We start from the raw sequence: 18794 nt of genomic DNA on the forward strand, positions 1-18794 counted from the left end.
TCCTCTTCCTCCTCTTTTTCCTACTTCTTCTAAGATGTAGTCATTTGAAAAGGCAGAGGTATGGAAAGAAGAAGAGATTGAGATCTCCCATCTGCTGGTTCACTCCCCAAATGGCTCCAACAGTTGGAGCTGGGCTGATATGGAGCCAGGATCCAGGATCTTCATCCAGGTCTCCCATGTGGGTGGCAGGGGTCCAAGCACTTGGGCCATCTTCTGCTGCTTTCCAAGGCCATTAGCAGGGAGCGGGATTGGAAGTGGAGCTGCCAGGACTCGAACTGATGCCTGTATGGGGTGCTGGCCCTGCAGGAGGAAGCTTAGCCCGCTACGCCACCGTGCCGGCCCCTGGACAGCTGCTTCTGCTCCTGCTCTGGGTCAGGATGATCCACGCATGGGCCGGGGGTGACCTTTCTGCCTGCCGGTTCCTCCTCACCCATACCCGTCTACCGGCAACCCCGGCCTTTCCTTTTTTAAATATTTTTTTTGTTAAACAACTTTTTTTTTTTTGACAGGCAGAGTTAGACAGAGAGAGAGAGAAAGAGAGAGACAGGGAGAAAGGTCTTCCTTTTTCCATTGGTTCACCCCCCAAGTGGCCGCTATGGCCGGTGCTGTGCGGATCCAAAGCCAGGAGCTAGGTGCTTCCTCCTGGTCTCCCATGGGGTGCAGGGCCCAAGCACCTGGGCCATCCTCCACTGCACTCCCGGGCCACAACAAAGGGCTGGACTGGAAGAGGAGCAACCGGGACAGAACCGGTGCCCCAACCGGGACTAGAACTCAAAGTGCCGGCACTGCAGGCGGAAGATTAGCCTAGTGAGCCGCGGCGCCGGCTCGGCCTTTCCCTTAAGGCATGGCTGCGATCCATTGCCACAGATGCTCTTGTCCCTCCTCCCACAGAACCTGGCAAGGACAGATGGCATCCACACGGATGCGGGCTTCTTACATGGCGTCAGCAGAGTGGGCGCAAAGGGGGCCTCTCGGACTTTGTGCCTCTTTGGCTGAGCTATGGCAGATGGAGCGGGGGAGGGGCAACACCACGTGGAATGGATTTGGGCCCAAGCTTTGTCTGGAGGCTGAGTATTGCTTTCATTAGAAACACAAAAACCTGGGGCCCTGCACTGTGGCCACCCCACGACCTGTGGCGCCAGCATCCAGTGGGCGCCTTTTCAAGTCCCCGCTACCCCACTTCTGATCCACCTCCTTGCTAATGCGCCTCGGAAAGCAGTAGACGATGGCTCAAATGCTTGGGCCCCTGCACCCATATGTGAGACTCTGAAGAAGCTCCTGGCTCCTGGCTTTGGCCTGGTCCAGCCCTGGCTGTTGTGGCCATTTGGGGAGTGAACCAGCAGATGGAAGATTCTCTGTCTGTCTGTCTCTGCCACTCTGCCTTTCAAATACATACATAAATAATAATGAAAAAATAAATACAGAAGCCTAATGCATTTTGTACGGCTGGCTTTTCCTGATGCCCTCTCTCTCGGGTCAATTTTGCATGTTGACGTGGTAACTGAACTTGAAGCTCCACCTACCGTTTCCAAGGCTCCACTGAGAGGGAGTGTGACGTCCTCTCTCTTCCCTAGACTCCCACAGCTCTGTACACGTGCCTGTCTTAGGTCAGACTCCACCGTCCACCTGCACCGGCGCAGGAGCCGACAGGTACTCACTGAGTGGGTGCACCTGCCCGCCTTGGGGATCCCTCCCTGGACAGGGAGCTGCAGACCTCACGGAACTCACAAGTACTGTATGGGGTGTAGGTGCCTATAGTGGTGTCTGAACCACTAATTGAGACACCTGTCACGTCAGCACAGTTTTCTAGAGTGTTGTACAAATACATGTGAACAGAGTTTGATGCACAAGTTTGGTCCACTCTAGACCATCGAGCCACACAGGCTGTGGCAGGTGCATGACTGAACAACACAGAGCACTGGCTCACGGTGGACCCCATGCACTGGCACAGGGTCCCAGTTGGCCCTACTGGCAGAGGTCGAATGCTCTGCAGCTGCCATCCTGGACATTTTAATACTATTACCTCTGGGGGCCGGCGCTGTGGTATAGTGGGTAAAGCTGCCGCCTTCAGTACTGGCATCCCATATGGGCTCTGGTTCGAGTCCTGGCTGCTCCACTTCTGATCCAGCTCTCTGCTGTGGCCTGGGAAAGCAGTGGAAGATGGGCCAAGGCCTTGGGCCCCTGCACCCATGTGGGAGACCTGGAAGAAGCTCCTGGCTCCTGGCTTCGGATCGGCGCAGCTCCGGCTGGTTGTGGCCAAATGGGGAGTGAACCAGCGGATGGAAGATCTCTCTGTCTCTTTCTCTCTCTGCCTCTCCTTCTCTCTCTGTGTAACTCTGACTTACAAATAAATAAATGAATCTTTAAAAAAATAATACTACCTCTGAACAGGTGGTGGCTCTGCCCATGGGGCAACAGAACGGGGGGAGGACTTAAAACTTTGGTCCCCGCAGCACCTGCCTCTTGCCCCCTTTTCAGGGGGTGTTTCAGTTGCCCTCTCCCTCCCTGTCCCCTGGGCCTGCAGGTGGCCACTGGAATCAGGAAGTTGGTGTTCTGCCATCACCTGGCACCACTGGTGGGGGTCTGGGTCTTTGTGCATGGAAGATTGAGGGTGGGTACATGCTGTGTGGGACCTCAGGGGAGGCCTGGCCATCATTGTCCCCGTCCCCTACCCTCCACGCCATCGCATGTTCCACAAGGGACTGGACCTCAGGCCCACCTAGGATTCAGGAACCCAGAGCTTCCCAGCACGTAGGTTGCAACCCCTTGCGGGTTTCCCATCTTGCACAGGAGCAGGGATCTGTGGGCAAAGGACATTGGCTTCCCCAACCACTCAACCCTGGCTGGACACAGTGCATGGCGTCCACTGGAGGGTGAGGAGGTGACCCAGCAGGTGTGGGCTCTGCTGGTCCTGTACTGCATCATGTCGCAAGGCCCTGGCACCTGTGGGGGGCGGGGTTCTGCATACACCTGGGCTGTTCCCCTGCCAAGAGAGGAGGTGTTAATTGCAAATAAAAGACACCTGCGGCGGGGGGTGGGGTGAGCCTGGGGTGGAAAGGAGGAAACCTCCTACTTTACTGCTTGGGTACTTTGCGTTGGGAAAAAAAGAGCCCTCCATTTTCATTCTACGCTGGGCCTGGTAGCCAGCCCTGTTCCCAAACCCAGTGAGAACAGAGGTCACTGTGGACCAGAGTGAGCCTGCGCCTGGCTGCGGGGGCCTGCGATCGGATCATTGCCTTTGTGCGTCTGAGAAAGCAAGGATCCCAGCACCTGACAGGCGCCCAGAGGTGGACGTGGGTGCTGGGTCCTGAGCCCCGTGCTCTAGCCCTTCCCAATGCAGGATGGCAGGGCCTCACAGAGCACACAGTCCGGTGTGCAGGGAGCAGTGTGTGACCCGAATGAAGAGGAACCCAGCCAGACACAGGGCAGAGAGCAGCCCCTCACCTGCCTGCCTGCCTTCCAGGGAGGGAGCGCCCAGGGCACGCGCAGCCAGAGGACGCTGGGTTCCGAGCATGGCTCGGCGGGGCGGGTGCAGGCTGAGTAGGTGTCCCCACGTGATCAGCTGCAGAGCTGTGGCAGCCCCGCAGCACACGGCTCGGCTGACCCTTCACAGCACACAGGGCCTGGCCATCTTGTGCCCAAGCCTGGTAAAGCACCATTTTGTGTCTGCCTCTGCACTTGGTTTTCCTGTGTGAGTGTGCTGAGCTGTCTCAGGTGTGCTCAATTCCCCTTCTGTATGGGGAGGGGCACCTGCAACCTATGCACAAGATATTCGGTCTCCCACGAAAACAGCCCCCTCTGCCCGCCCACCCGGTGCCGGTCCTGGCGGCGCTGCGCCCCGGGCCTCTGCAGGGGTCTTCCGGGGAGGTGCCTGCCAGCACTGTGGGCCCTTGTTTGGCACAGGGATGTCCACCCTTACAGGAGCTTTTTTGTGAACATTGCGAGGGCCACACAGAAGGCCAGGCGCAGGGTAGCACATCGGCCTTCCATGGTCACGCGGGAGGGGTTCCATGTTCGGGGTCACCAAATGATCAGCAGGTTTAATGCTTTATTATTTCATGCACCGCCCAGATAGCAAAAATTAGAATGGTTTGTGTTTGTATTCTACAATGTATTGGAGATAATTAAAAATTAGCCCATGAAATCACTGGGATCTTTATAGGAGCAAGGACCTGGTGACAGCATTTCCCTTTAGGCAAATGAACTGGACTTTTTTTTTCCGAGGGTAAATACGGAATCTGAATCCAGCGGCACATCTTATGAAAACTGCTAACTCTTCAGGGTCACCTCGGTTTGCCCAGCAGCCTTCCGGAATGCCCACCCCTGGCCACGTCTTATTAGCAACCGGCAAGAAAATAACTAAAAATAATCGGCCGCCGAAATGATTATTTAAGCCTCTAAGAAATCCAGCCCGATGACTGTGCGTGACTGTGCGGTGGCTGCGCTCTCGCCGGCGCTGCTTCCAGTTCGGCTGCACTTGTGCGCGGCGGTGGCGGCGCTCAGACTGCAGAGCGCCCCAGCGGCTAGAGGCAGGGGAGGGGTCCCCGCTCGCCTCCGCGCTCGGCTCGGCCCCGGGGCTCGCAGGCGGGGAAGGTTAGCGGCGGGATCCATGTGATCAAGGCCGGAGCCCGGGGAAGATGAGCCTGCCCGCCCGCCTGCTGCCTGGATGTGGAGGGTGAGGGCTGGCGCACGCGAGGCCGCTGGCTGCGCATTCGGGCGCCGGGTGCCCGGGATGAGCTCACGCCCGCGTCTGTGGCTCTCTGCACCTGCCGACCTGCCGGGGGCCCCCTGAGCTGACGGCGCACCTGGGCTCTGGCCGCAGCGGCGGGCGCGGCGCCCGGGAGCAGGTGTGCAGGAGCGCAGCGCGCGGCGAGCGCAGCCCTCGCCCCGGAGCCCGGCCGCGCCGCGTGCCCGGGCGGCTCGGCGGCGGCGGCGGCGGCGGCGGCAGCAGCGGCGGCGGCGGCGGCCCCCGGGCAGGTGGCGAGCGGCGAGCAGAGCCGGGCCGGGCGGAGCGCGGGGGGCGAGGCCGGCGCGTCGCTCGCGGAAGGCCGGGAAGCAGCAGGGGCATGTGGATACTGGCCCTCTCCTTGTTCCAGAGCTTCGCGAATGGTGAGCCTTTCGGTTTGTGATGAATTTCATTTCTTGAGGTTGACCCGGGGGTGGGGGTGGGGGCGGGGGCGCGCTGGATGCATGGGTGAATCTTCCTTATTTTTTTTTTTTTTAAAATTTTACATCCCTCATCTGTGTTTTAAATAGCCATGCTTTTATTTATTTTTAAAAAAATATATTTTTTTTTATTTCTTTGGGCGAGGAGAGGCAGAGATGGAGAGAGGCTGGGGGAGAAATTGCTCGGTAATCGTTGGAAGGTGCTTACCTAGCTCAGTGCCAGCTGGGAGCTAACTCCAGCAGGAGACAGCACCTTATTTAGAAGGCGGCAGGTCTGGGGAGAGTGGGAGAGACAGACAGAGATGGCCACTTTGAATACCACAACCTGAAAAGGGACATTCCAAGTGCGGGCAGGTGGAGGGGTCAGTTTCAACCCCCCACCTCCAGATTCCAAGCTGCCTGGGCTGTGAACGCAGGTGTTTTAATTCTGCTAAATGATGTCTCTCCGGCTCTAAGAAAGCTCTCTCCTTCATGTCCTCTGCTACATATTCCCCGCAGCCGTTCGAGCAAAAATATACACTGATAAGCATTACATCATCCGAAATGTTGACGAATTTTAAACACACACACACACACACACCTGTGTGGTGGTATAAATGGAATCGGGGAGCGTTGTGGAGAGCACTCCGTCTCCAAGGCCCAGCCAGTGCTGTTTGGCGAAGGCTTTCTTCCCGGGCACGGAGGACGCTCCGGCTCTTGACTGAGTCAGATGCAATTAGCGTGTGCGGCTGCACCTCCGCGTGCCTGCCGCCGTGTGACCAGGAGCGTGCAGGTATGAATGGCTGCCTCGCGCGTGGGGACAGGAGGCGGCTGTCCTCCCCGGCACTGCAGCTCCGGTCCCCACTTTGGCTTCAGGAAGGCGCATCTGCGAGAAACGTGTAACCTGCTGACGGTTGAAATGAAGCCATTGAGCAGAATCCCTTACCCAGGAGAGAGCGGGCGAGCGAGCGGAGGGAGAGAGGGCACAGAGAGAGAGGAAATCTGTCCCTTGTGAGAAAATACGGCGGGGGCGGGGGGGCGGCTTGGAGCTTTTCCTGAAGACCCGGAGGGGAGCTCTGGTGCTGGCTGCACAGAGCCGTGCACGTCCTCTGCCTACCTAGATGGTGCTGGAACAACAGGCCGCAGGAGAAGCCCCACGTCCATTTTTTTTAAACGAGGTGTAAGAAAGGACTGGAGAGAAGCAGCTCCCCGACTCACGTCGCACCAGCCCCTTGCTCTCTCATCAGCCAAGTATTGGCAACTTTCATTTTGAGATTTCCTGGCAGGAGAGAGCGGCAACAAGTTCCAGCCAGACACTCGTCTTTCCCAGAGGGCACTGCTCCGGTGCTGCACCCTGGCAGGAACAGATAGGCTCTGGGGTGGGGGGAGGGCGGGTGATGTGCCAGGGGAGGGCGGTCCTTGCGGCCGCTCTGCTAACGTGAATGCATGCCACACGGACAGGTGCTTCTGGGTGAGCTCCGGGGGCCACAGCCCCCTGATGGCCAGGCTTGTCCGCCAGGTGAGCCTCTCTGGACACCTTGGGGAGGCCTGAGTCACAGGATGCAGCCAGATCTGTGGCCTGCTGGGAAGGAGGTGTCTCAGAGTGATGGGGGGGTGGTGGGCTGTGCCCCTGGCTGCCTGTCACTCGGTACCTGAAATGCAGCTGTGACGAGCATGGCACGATCCACGCCACCGTGGTCTCTGGTCTGGGCTTGGGGGCTGTTCTGAATCAGCATTTTCTAGCTAAAATCAACAACCCTGGGAAAAAACGGATCCCTAGAAAAGCAGTGATGAAACTAGGAGATCCACAGCTATTCCAAAGGATGGCAATGCACTCAACGCTTGCAGATGTGCACCTGGGCTAACGCCTCTGTCACCTCCTTTCACAACGCCTCGTATCATGTGTGTCTCATCACCACGGTTAGGATGGCAATGCGTAGTGTGAGAGGCAGTGAATTTGTGTGCGGTGTGATGCTATCAACCAGAGAAGCCTACGCGAGGATCTTACAGAAAAATGGCCCTCTCTGTATGGTCAAGCATTAAAAAAATAGCCTTACTGGTAGGGAAGGGAGGGGTTCAGCTTTGAGGGGGTTCTTAAGGAATGACAGTCAGTGCCTACTGTGCAAAGAGTCCCAAGATGGACAGTCATTCAAATTCGGGAGTTCTGTTTGCATTGCTGCCTGCTCAGAACCCCGTATTTCAAAAACGTGACCTGAACGACTCCTGCCTCTTTGCACGAGGCCTAAAGACACACGGATGGGAGTGTCTGTGGCCAGCAGCTGTCGGATTCGGGTCTTCCATTGCCGAATGCGTGTGGGTCAGGATCTGTGGCTCCTGACAGCCGTGGGTCCCTGCTAGGCCTGGAGTAGCCGAGTGGCTGACGTGGGAAAATGTCTTTCCTGCTTGTAAGAAGTGCTGCAGTGTGACACTGGGGGCCTCCGGAAGCCCTCGTGTTTCTGCATCTCGGCAGGAGACAATGGCAGCTTGCTCCGTGCGCTGCTGGCGTCTTGCTGCAACCCTGCAGGCCGGGCAGGAGGCAGAGAGGAGCTCAGTCCCTCCATGGGTTAAACCCTTGAGTGAATGACCTCACCTGCCGAAGGGAGGTGTGCTGTTTGCAAGCAGTGGACTTGCTCCGCAGTGCTCAGGAGAGGCCCGCCCCAGCGCCTCCAGCACCGTGCAGGGAGCAGGGCACACGCGTGTGCAGACACACAGGCCACCACCACCCCCACCTCTGCAGCACGGGCAGCCGGCTGCACCACGCGGCTGCACATCTCTCTCCACCGCGAGCCCGGCGAGCCATTCCCGTGGAACGTTCTTCTTAAGGGCATGGCTGGGCCTCGGGATACGCCTCTGCTGCTCTGTCTAACTTGTCTGTGTCGGCCTCCTGACGTCTCCGATTCTCATGTGCACCCCTCCCCCACCACAGCGCTGAGGCTGGGCCGTGGGATTTTGAGCTTTACTGCACCCTGCTCTCAGCGGGCCCGGGGCACAGCGTCCGTTAGAGAGGCTGTGGTGACGGGTGTGAGGCGGTGGAGGGGTGGCCCCTTCGGCCATCATCCATTCCCCGGCCGCAGGCTGGCCGTGTTGTTTCAGTATAGACACAGACCCTGTAAGTGCGAATGCCCCCGGGAAGCTCAGAAGGTGACTTCTTGCTGGATCCATGGAACCGTACGTAAGCACAAAAAAAAAAAAAAAGGTGACCGGGGACTCATCTCCCGGCCTCCTCCCCTGCCCTTCCTCCTCCATGTTATGAAGCAGATGGAAATTCTGCACTGGAGTTTTCCGGGCTCACCTGCAGTGCCCAGGCCTTCGGCTGGAGCCGCGTGCCCCACAGATTGCCCTCTGCTGAACAGCAAATGCCAGCCAGGCCCGTCCTAAAGGCCAGCCCATCCCACGCCGCCTCTGGGTTGTGTCCTCTGCCGCTTGGGTAGCACCAGTGAGTCATCAGCCAGAACCCGCACAACTCGGCCCTCCGGGAGGGGGGTGCTTTGGACTGAGAAAAAAAAATGGCAATGTGACTGTTGTGTTTCTGGGCCCCCTTGTAGCTGGCAGAGTATTTTGGATGGACCGGGGTCAGGTGCACGGAACGTTTTGGAATGCGCCTTGAAGCTTGTTCTGGGGGGCGAGGGGTGGGGTTTTTACAAAGACCTGTGAATACTGTAGGAGGTTGGAAATTTGTGTACAAATTGTTTTTTTTTTTTCAAGTGAGCGCATTTGCCAAAACCTAAGGTATCCAGAGTTGGTTAAAGGAGCTGAATTTTAAGGGGGAGGTAATGGACTTGGCCCGTCAGTAATTGATCGGGGGTGAGAATAGACTTTGCACTGGGCAGAGCATTCTCAGAAATAAGTGTGCCCATTTCCTGGGTTTTCGCAAGTGTGTCGGACCCGTCTGGTCCCGGCGGCACCGGAGCCTGGATAGGCACAGGTAAAGGAGAGGGTCTGGGCTTTTTCTTGGTGGCTGTGCTGAAGTGCACGCTGGGCCTTGGGGACCAGCACTGCTAGCCTGGGAGCTAGTGAGGTGGTGCTACCTGCATGTCAATTGTGTCCCCTCCATAGGACACTAGTGGGCGCAAACCTCTCAAGACTGGTGCAGCAAGCCTCCGGCAGAGCTGGCTAGACTGCAGCCTCCCAGGGAACACGGAGCGGGCTGCCGGGGCGGGGGGCTTGCCTGCAGACACCTCCCCAGCTCTCTCAAGTTCACTGCAGCCAGACTCCGTGGCAGGGGAGCATTGCCAAGGCTGCTGCAGCCAGGCAGGGTCCTGCAGTCTTTCCATTCCGTGGTGCAAAGGCAGGAAATGTGTGCAGCGGTTTTTTGAAAGATAGAAGGCGCCCAGAGAGGAAACGGAGGCGTGTGTGATGCGGGAGGAGGGGGAGGCTGGTGGGCCTGCGGAGGGTACATTTGCATCCAGCCAGGGAGCCCGGCTGGGCTGGCCTGAGTGCTCCTCCGAGGTGCATCTCCGCGCCTGATTGGCTGACCTTCCAATGTCATTCCAGGAGCCGCTGATGGTGACAGGGGTGACGCGGAGGCACCGGCTCCTCCGCAGTCCATCAATCTCCGGCAGCTGCCTGCTCCGGGCTCCGGGGACAGGGAGCCCCCCCACCCCGCCCCTCTCCCCCAGGCAAATTGGGCAGCACCTGTTTCTCTGACAGGAGCGTTAACTCTTCATGTGCCAGAGAGCTGGGTGCAGGAATTCTGATTTTATCTCTTCCTGCCCTCACCCCTTCTCTCAGTTATATTTATATTCTCTTCCTTAATGTTTTGAAAAGGGGAAAAAAATTCAGAGTAGCGTTTCTTGCATGTTTGGGTTAAGGCGGGGGAGCGGACAGCTCCGGCGACGGCAGGCTGCGTGCTCTCTGCCCTGCTGAGTTCTGCAGGTGCACCAGGTCCAGGAGGAAGCCCCACGGGGCAGGTGCGGAGCATGAATTCGGGTTCAGAGGTCAGACGGCTTCTGCAGGATGTTCGGGAGGGCTGGCTCCCTGACGCTGGATGGCTGTCGCTTTCCCTGACATCCTGCACTATCCACTGCTCCCTGTAACTCAGTTTTCGGGGTGCTCATCCCACTGCCTCTCTCCTTAGGTAGTAACATCGCTGGCTGAGATGCAGGCGCTGCTGGGTGGCACAGAGCAGGGCACACAACACAGAGTCGGTGGGAATGACTGCTCCCCGTCTGAGGGAGGGATTGGACGGGGGAACGCGTGCTCCCCGTCTGGGGGAGGGAATGGATGGGGGAACGCGTGCTCCCCGTCTGGGGGAGGGAATGGACGGGGGAACGCGTGCTCCCCGTCTGGGGGAGGGAATGGACGGGGGAACGCGTGCTCCCCGTCTGGGGGAGGGAATGGACGGGGGAACGCGTGCTCCCCGTCTGGGGGAGGGAATGGACGGGGGAACGCATGCTCCCCGTCTGGGGGAGGGAATGGACGGGGGAACGCGTGCTCCCCGTCTGGGGGAGGGAATGGACGGGGGAACGCGTGCTCCCCGTCTGGGGGAGGGAATGGACTGGGGAACGCATGCTCCCCGTCTGGGGGAGGGAATGGACGGGGGAATGTGTGCTCCCCGTCTGGGGGAGGGAATGGACAGAGTGATGGACAGAGCCTCTCCCCACCGGCTTCCCCACCCCTCCCGTCTCTCCTGCCTCTGTTTTCCTGGCCGATGTCGCTCCTCTTGCCCAGAGCTCTAGTTTTGAATGTGGAAACCAGCTGGGAGACACGCGTGTCTGGAAGCCGCTGTGTGGCTCCTCGCCTGCGGACCCCGTGGCTGCGGAGTGTGTGCTCGCTGGAAATGCTTGTGAGCCTTTCTCCTTTCCGAAAGGATTCCCGTCTGGCATCCGTGGAGGGCTTCACCGCGGTCGCACGGTGTGGATCTCATTGCTCCAAGTGCTACATGCTGGGAGGGAGATTGGGCCAAGGGCCCCAGACGACGATTTCATCACAGCACAGGACCCCGGCTCCCACGTGTGCTCTGCTGAGTGGCGTGGTTTAAAACTCCCGGGCAGTGTTTGCTGCCTGTTCGGAATGCCAGGCGGAAGCCTGGACATCATGTCCAAGTTTCCCCAGCAGACCCTGGGAATCCATTGCTTCACCAAAGAGCCACCCAAGACAGCAAAACAGAGGTCTTCGTCATTTTTTACACAGTCACCCTGCTGTTTTCTTAAGCATCCCATGGGCTTCCCTTTCTGACTTTGTAGCAGAACTGAATGTGAAGTTCTCTTTCTCACAACAGCATGGGGAAAGCAATGCTTCAGTCATTCTTAACATTTCTTCCTTTTATTCAAATAAAAACATTCAGTTAGGTTCTTAGAGCTTATCACTGCCACCTTATGATTTTGGGCATCTGGACTTGCTTATGTCGACCAGTTCTGATGGTGAAATCCTCCAGTTTGGTTGATTTTGGTCTTCAAGGCCCTGAGTCATGTGAGCACGTGGCGTGTTTCACAGACGAGGAGTGAATGGGGACGAGAGAAGGAGGCAGCTTCTACACATCCAGGCAGAGTGACAGGGACTAGTGCATCCTGCCTACATCCTTATTTAAGTTATTTTTTACGCAGAAGACAGTGAGTAAGATTTAGGAATGAGCAAGCAGTCCTATTTATAGAAAGTCAATTTTAAATGCAGCGGCAAAAGCAGCGTAAAGAAGAATTGCGAATGCAAGAGATCACCTCTGTAGTATGGGCTGGCTTCCCCTGGTTTCCCAGCGCTCTGCTGGGGGAGAGAAAAGGCAGAAATACTGAGAAATCACTTGGGCCCCACTACAGCAGCTGCTGGGAATGCTCTCAAGAGTTTTAGGGAGGCCGGCGCCGCAGCTCACTAGGCTAATCCTCCGCCTTGCGGCGCCGGCACACCGGGTTCTAGTCCCGGTTGGGGTGCCGGATTCTGTCCCGGTTGCCACTCTTCCAGGCCAGCTCTCTGCTGTGGCCCGGGAGTGCAGTGGAGGATGGCCCAAGTGCTTGGGCCCTGCACCCCATGGGAGACCAGGAGAAGCACCTGGCTCCTGGCTTCAGATCAGCGCAATGCGCCGGCCGTGTTGGCCATTGGAGGGTGAAACAACGGCAAAAAGGAAGACCTTTCTCTCTGTCTCTCTCTCTCTCACTGTCCACTCTGCCTGTCAAAAAAAAAAAAAAAAAAAGAGTTTTAGGGAAGCTGGGGTGGGGGCACAGTGCCGGGAGGTGAGGAGAGCAGGTTGCACCTGCAGTGCACTCCCCAGGGGGTGTCGCCTGCCTCTCAGGGTACAGGAGGCTGAACGCGGCACACACACCAAGTGTGGAGCAGTGACCGGGCGGCGGCTTTGGACTTAGGCTCCCGTGTTTACCACGGGTCCCTCCACATTAACCTGTCCTTAAATTCTGCAGCTTTAGGTTTCAATCCGTGTGCTTCCTGTGGGTCACTCCAGATGGGCCAGGAGACACTGGCCCTGGCCACGTGGTTGCCATACATGACGCTGGGAGACTGGAGAAGATCATGCGTGTTGACCTTAGAGGCTCTTTGTTTAGATTCCACATAGAAGTGAGATCGTGGCTATTTTTTCCTCCTGTGTCTGGCTTATTTCACTTAGTGTTATAGCCCCCGGTTTCCCTAAATGCATGCAATTTTCAAAATTAAAAAAGAACAAACAAAGTGAACAGTTCCTTATAATCTGCGGCGTTCCTGGCTGCAAGGGGCCTGCTTTTCTGTCCCCTGCAGAGTCCCTGCGTATGTATACATGCTCTGCTCGTTTATAGGTTGAAAATTTGGACAGCGCTCAGGCCCTGACCTGCCCAGGTGCCTTTTATCTAGGGAGGAATGTTCTGTGTGCCGGATCACTTGTAACCAATATCCCCAGACGCTGAGATTGCAATGGGTAGACGTTTGAACGAGTTCATAACAGTTGTGTTCATATAAGCCTTGATTCTTTCAGTATTAAGACCAAGAGGGAAACAGTGGCTGTATCCGGGTTTTAGACAGAATTTGAATCGTTTTCACGGTGAGCAGCACCGTGAGACTGTGATTCTAGATGCCGGAACTCCACCACTGTTGGGAGCCTCTGTAAAGCAGTGCGGTGATGAGGTGTCCAGTGATGACCGCCAACCCTGAGTCCCTGAGAGGCTTCTGCATTGTCCTGGGGTCACGGTGAAGGTCAGGTTGGAGTTAGAACTTGTGTAGGAGGCTGCCCAGCCCCAGGAGCCTGCCGTTGAAGTGGCTGATTGCTTGGAGACTCAAACCATGGTTTCTTCTCCCGACAATGAGGAAAACACCGGTTCTTCTTGAAAACCCTGTTGTTCTCATACATCACATGAGCTGTAGGGTGATGGGGAAGTTCCTAGGATGTCACCATAACACAGGAGCAGGCACACGTGGAGATAACTTAGAACCACGGCGGTTCCACCTGCGCTCAATTCGATTCCTTGTTCTTTCTGTGTGAAGGTTTCTGTGCAAAGCTGTGTTGTGCGAAGACTTGACTTTGAATAAACACACTTTCCCCTGAGAGCAGCCCAGGACCCGTCGCTTCTCCCTGTAGGAGCCCCGCTGTGCCATGATTGGGTCTTGGGTTCCCACAGGGCACTGAAAACCCCCAATCCCAGTCCTCTTAATTACAGTGCTTATTTCTTAATATCAGCTGCAGAGTTTTTAATAACTGATGTGTAGCTGCCAGGGTAGAAATAGCAATGCTTTGTAAAAATTACTTGTGAGACTCCAGGAATGAGCGGAACACACCCACCCATGACAGTGATCGGGGGCTCTGCCAACGAATTGGGAAACAGCACCCCAGGGCCGGGACTGGCTTTGCTCGATCACCCCTGCTGGGTCTCGCCAGAGACAGTGCCTGGGAAGGGTGGGCCTGTGTCCGTGTCATTGGCTGGTGCAAGGAAGCACTCAGGGAATGGACAATGCTCTCCACGGGGCACGGTTCTCCTCCAACAAGTTATCTAAGCCGGCAACCCAAGCAAGCAGTGATGCCTGGTGCCCTGACCCAGTAGCAGAAAGTGAGTGGGATTGTTCATCACCGGATGTGTGTGCATGCTATCCTGCACCAAAAGCAACAGCTGTTACGTCTTTGATGGCTACCATTTTAAAATAGCCTTGACTGGATATTTATGTAAGAATCTCCGTGGGAACACTTTTGACCTAGAGGTGATCTTGGTATTTGTTTTGGATCATTAGCTTTGGCCGGTGGTTGGTTCATCTGGGTCCTGTGGGACCTCACATCACCACTGTCAACCCCTCTTGTTACTGAGAGTCAGGAGAGACCCTTGTGCACCTCTGTCACCCCCTGGCCAAGAGTGGGAGGCTTAAGTCCAGCTCTCTGCTGTGGCCAGGGAGTGCAGTGGAGGATGGCCCAGGTCCTTGGGCCCTGCACCCACGTGGGAGACCAGGAGGAGGCACCTGTCTTCTGGCTTCAGATCAGCATAGTGCACTGGCCGTCGTGGCCATTTGGGGAGTGAACCAATGGAAGAAAGACCTTTGTCTCTCTCTCACACTGTCTATAACTCTACCTGTCAAATTAAAAAAATAAAAAAGAATGGGAGGCTTAGACTCTGCTGTAGGCTTTTGAGGTATCAGATTTGCACAGGCAATAGAAGCAAAGGTTTGCAGATAGAAAATATTGAGGGAGAAGCTTTGTTGGCCCCCTAGTCTGTCTGTCTGTCTGTCTGTCTGTCTCTCTCTCTCTCTCTCTCTCTCTCTCTCACACACACACACACACACACACAGCAGGTGAGAGGAGTGTATGGGGCAGAGGGATGCTCCAGTATGGTTATGCTTTGGGTGTGGCTCTGTCTAGGTCTTCCCAGGGAAGGATCAAGGACACAGGTTCTCAAGTCGCAGGGGTGCTGGGTCAAGGAGAAGGGAGAAGATCAGGACTCGTTTCTACAGCGTGAACAGCTCCCCAGGGGTCTCTAACCCTGGCATGGACCATTGTCTTTCCTCCACTACCGCTGCTCTCACAGCTCAGCACATAGCTTCCCAGCTCCAACCACCCTGAAGTGGGCGTGGCCTAGGGGTCTGCGTCATCAACATGTGCCTTGGGTATCATGATCTCTGTCCCCCAGGGTCCGTGGTTGCAAGCACACACTTGGATAGGGACTGATGGGGTTCAGATACTAGTAAGAGAGGCCAATGTGTGCTGCAGTGGGTTAGGCTGTCACCTTCAACGTTGGCCAGCATCCCACACGGGTGTGGGTTTGCATCCTGGCCGCTCACTTCTGATCCAGCTCCCTGCTAATGCACCTGAGAAGGCAGCAGAAGATGGCCCAAGTGCTGCACCCAGATGAAGCTCCTGGATCCTGGCTTTGAACTGGCCCAGCCCTGGTCATTGTGTCCATTTGGGGGGGTGAACCAGAAGATGAAAGATTTCTCTCTCTCTCTCTCTCCTTCTCTGTCTGTAACTCTGCCTTTCAAATACGTAAATAGATTTTTTTTTTTTGACAGGCAGAGTGGACAGTGAGAGAGAGACAGAGAAAAAGGTCTTCCTTTACCGTTGGTTCACCCTCCAATGGCCGCTGTGGCCGGCGCACCGCGCTGATCCGATGCCAGGAGCCAGGTACTTATCCTGGTCTCCCATGGGGTGCAGGGCCCAAGCACCTGAGCCATCCTCCACTGCACTCCCTGGCCACAGCAGAGAGCTGGCCTGGAAGAGGGGCAACCGGGACAGAATCCGGTGCCCCAACCGGGACTAGAACCGGGTGTGCCGGCGCCGCAAGGCAGAGGATTAGCCTAGTGAGCCGTGGCACTGGCTGTAAATAGATTTTAACAAAACGATACTAATAAGAAAGTGAACCCAGCGAGGTTCCAGGTACAGCCCCAGGTGCTGTTGTGCTGTTCCGTGTTGGGTAGTGACTTACTTGGGGAGTCTACACTGGCAGAGTGAGGCTTTGCTGAGTGCCCTCAGGATCTGGGCAAGTCCTGGGGGAGTTGGTGGCAGGGGTAGCCATGGGAAAACAGAGCGCCAGTAGGCGCAGCCCTGTAGGGGGCACTGCCCACGTGGACGCTGCGTGTTTTGGATGCCGTGTATGTTAGCATCTTCCTGTTCGTCCCTATGGGGTTCTCTGTGCCATTTTTTCTTCTGGCTTCGGCGTATTTTGTATTCAGGTTTGTTGACTGCATGCTCTTGGCTTCAAGGTTGATTCTATTGAATTTTTCACGATGACCCCTTCTTTGCTACAAGTTGGGGCCCTCACAGAGAAGTCCTTTGAAATCTGCAGGCAAGAGATCGATCGTGGGAAACCCACGGGGTCACACTTGGAGCAAGCCTAAGGGGTGAGCTAGCAGGGAATGAGGACGAGAGCGTGAATCCACTTAGTGGTTCAGGCTTTGCTTTGCCGCCACCCTGGGGACGCGGCATCCGCCTTCCTGCGAATATCAAGGCACAAGCTCATCTCCATATTGGCTATAAAGGACTTCGGGGTCATTTTGTCTGTTGGATTTTCCTAGCCTCTGTTCCCTTCCTTTAGGTAAATGCCCACACATTGACCACATGTATCATACAAGGTGTATGTCACGGTGCCAGATCATCAGAAAATGAGAAGATGGCTTATGAGGACGTGCATGCATTTTGGACCATGTAGGTGATAAACCGAGGGCAGGTATCAGTGGTGGAATAATCCTTTCAAACACCGTGTCCTTGATTTCTGAACGAAAATAGACTTGAATATGTGCTGGAGAGAGGCCTAAATTCAGAACCTTAAAAATACTTTTATGTGTCCCGCAATCTTATTTTAGATAATATTAAAAATAGCTCTCCCTCCCAGGCATCTTAAACAAGGTTGATGTTACCGCCCTTCGGCGATTTCATTGTGATTCGCTGGGGAACAATCTCTGGGAGCGACTGTGTGAGAGCCAGGGGAGGCGAGGGCATGGGATTTCTGCTTGCTCATCTCCACAGGAATTGGGGTAGACTGTCTTGTCTTGGCAATAATAGGCTCCTCTACCTCTGTTCCTTTACAAAGGGGGGCGAGCGGTATATTAAGGAGTCACAAGGTCTGCCCAGGGACTTGGTGGCAGAAGGTACTGGTTTAAAATAGCTCCCGACTGCTCTGTGGCTGAGAGCGCTCACAACCCGCCCCGCGGAGCATGCGCTGTTCTCTTCTCTGTCTCTGGTCAGGCTTTCTCAGCTCTCCCCCACGGAACGGGCATGTTCCAGGACTAGCTTTCATGCCCCGCGGAGGCCTCCTGCAATTGCAAGCGGTGAGACTCTTGGTCATAAGAACGGAGATGAGAGGCCGTGTGGCTCCAATGGCTTGTTAGAACCAGTCCCCCAGGATGTGCGTACTCTAACAGGTGTTGCGTGTTCCCTCCCTCTCCCAGGGAGGTGAGGGGCCCAGCAGCTCCCTGCGGGAAGGGTTGTCACTAAGGACAGCCCGACTTGAGAACGTGATGCCAGGGACCCACTGTAGTGGGGCTGTGTTTGCCAGAGATGAGCCGTTCTCCTGGGCACGTGCTCCTCCTCCCTCCCTCCCTCCTCAGGCGCTGGAGGCAAATGCCAGCGCTTGCTTGCACACAAGACCGCAGGGAGGCAGCGCTGTGTCCCCGGGTCTGAAAGAAGCCCCCCCCCCCCCAATGCTTCTCATGGTGCACAACGAGGGCAAAGGGCAACTCGCATTTGTGGGACATCTAGCAGGTAGGGTCGCCGAGCAGGTGCTAGTGGCCCTCACTGTGGTAGTGACGGCACAGGCCGCGCACTGTGTGCTGCTGGACGCGAGGGTCTTGGGCATGGTGTTTCCTGTGATGCTGGAGCTGGGAGGCAGGTGTTGAAGGAGGTGGAATGAAGCTAAGCATCAGCGGCCACACCGCAGTTGTGTGGCAGGGGGAGCCGTGAACTTCCACTCACCCTCGTCCAGCCAGAGGGGTGGGAGTTTGTGACCTCGGTGGTGGAGCGGGACGCCCTGGTTTGGAGATGCGGGCTGTCCCTTGGCCTGTGGTCAGGTGGTGACTGACCCAGAGCCCTGGAACCCAGTCCGTCTGGGGTCATGGTCTTTATTTTCTGCATGTTCAGCTTGCCCCAGTTCTTCTGAATGAAACCACATTTCTTCTTCTGTAGTTTTTAAACTGAAAATCATTATGTTAAGTTTGCTTTAGAGTTGTATTAAAGAGTTGTTTTGGGCAAGAGAAATATTGATGTTTAAAAATCAGTGAATGGGGGGCAGTGTTGTGCTGTAGTGGGTAAAGCCACTGCCTGAGGTGCTGGCATCCCATATCGGTGCCGTTTTGAGTCCTGGCTGCTCCACTTCCGATCCAGCTCCTTGCTGTGGCCTGGGAGAGCAGCAGAAGGTGGCCCAGGTCCTTGGGCCCCTGCACCCATGTGGGAGACCCAGAGGAAGCTCCTGGTTTCCGCCCGACCCTGCATTGGCTGTTGAACCCATTTAGGGAGTGAACCAGCAGGTGGAAGATCTTTTTCTCTGTCTCTCTCTCTCTCTGTAACTCTGACTTTCAAAAATAAACAAATAACTCTTTTTTTTTTAAAAAATCAGTGAATAAATATGGAAAATGCATTCAGTTTTCTGTACCAGCCCATTTGCTTGTGTTGGTACGAGACAGGCTATCGTTCAGGATGGAAATCTTCGCTGATCTCATGTTCTGTTGTTGGGTGGATGAGGGATGACGTTGATTTTGCATTTGTGTTATTCAGTGGGGTCTTTCCGCACCTCCCAGGTTTAAATTTGTGCTGACCTGGCCATCAG

At 55.9% G+C, this 18794-nt stretch overlaps 1 protein-coding gene across 3 annotated transcripts in view; it reads left to right on the forward strand.

Moving 5' to 3' along the window:
• Positions 1-4951: 4951 nt before the first annotated feature.
• The window catches only part of DSCAM (DS cell adhesion molecule), a 722199-nt gene continuing 708356 nt past the window's right edge, over positions 4952-18794 (forward strand). For all 3 annotated transcript variants that reach the window (XM_070071799.1, XM_070071800.1, XM_070071801.1), the window contains exon 1: positions 4952-5109. In XM_070071799.1, coding sequence (XP_069927900.1) covers positions 5067-5109 — 43 coding nt within the window. In that variant the 5' untranslated portion in view covers positions 4952-5066. The remainder of the gene's footprint in view (positions 5110-18794) is intronic.

The sequence above is a fragment of the Oryctolagus cuniculus genome, chromosome 4, assembly GCF_964237555.1.
Source record: "Oryctolagus cuniculus chromosome 4, mOryCun1.1, whole genome shotgun sequence".
NCBI lineage: Eukaryota > Metazoa > Chordata > Mammalia > Lagomorpha > Leporidae > Oryctolagus > Oryctolagus cuniculus.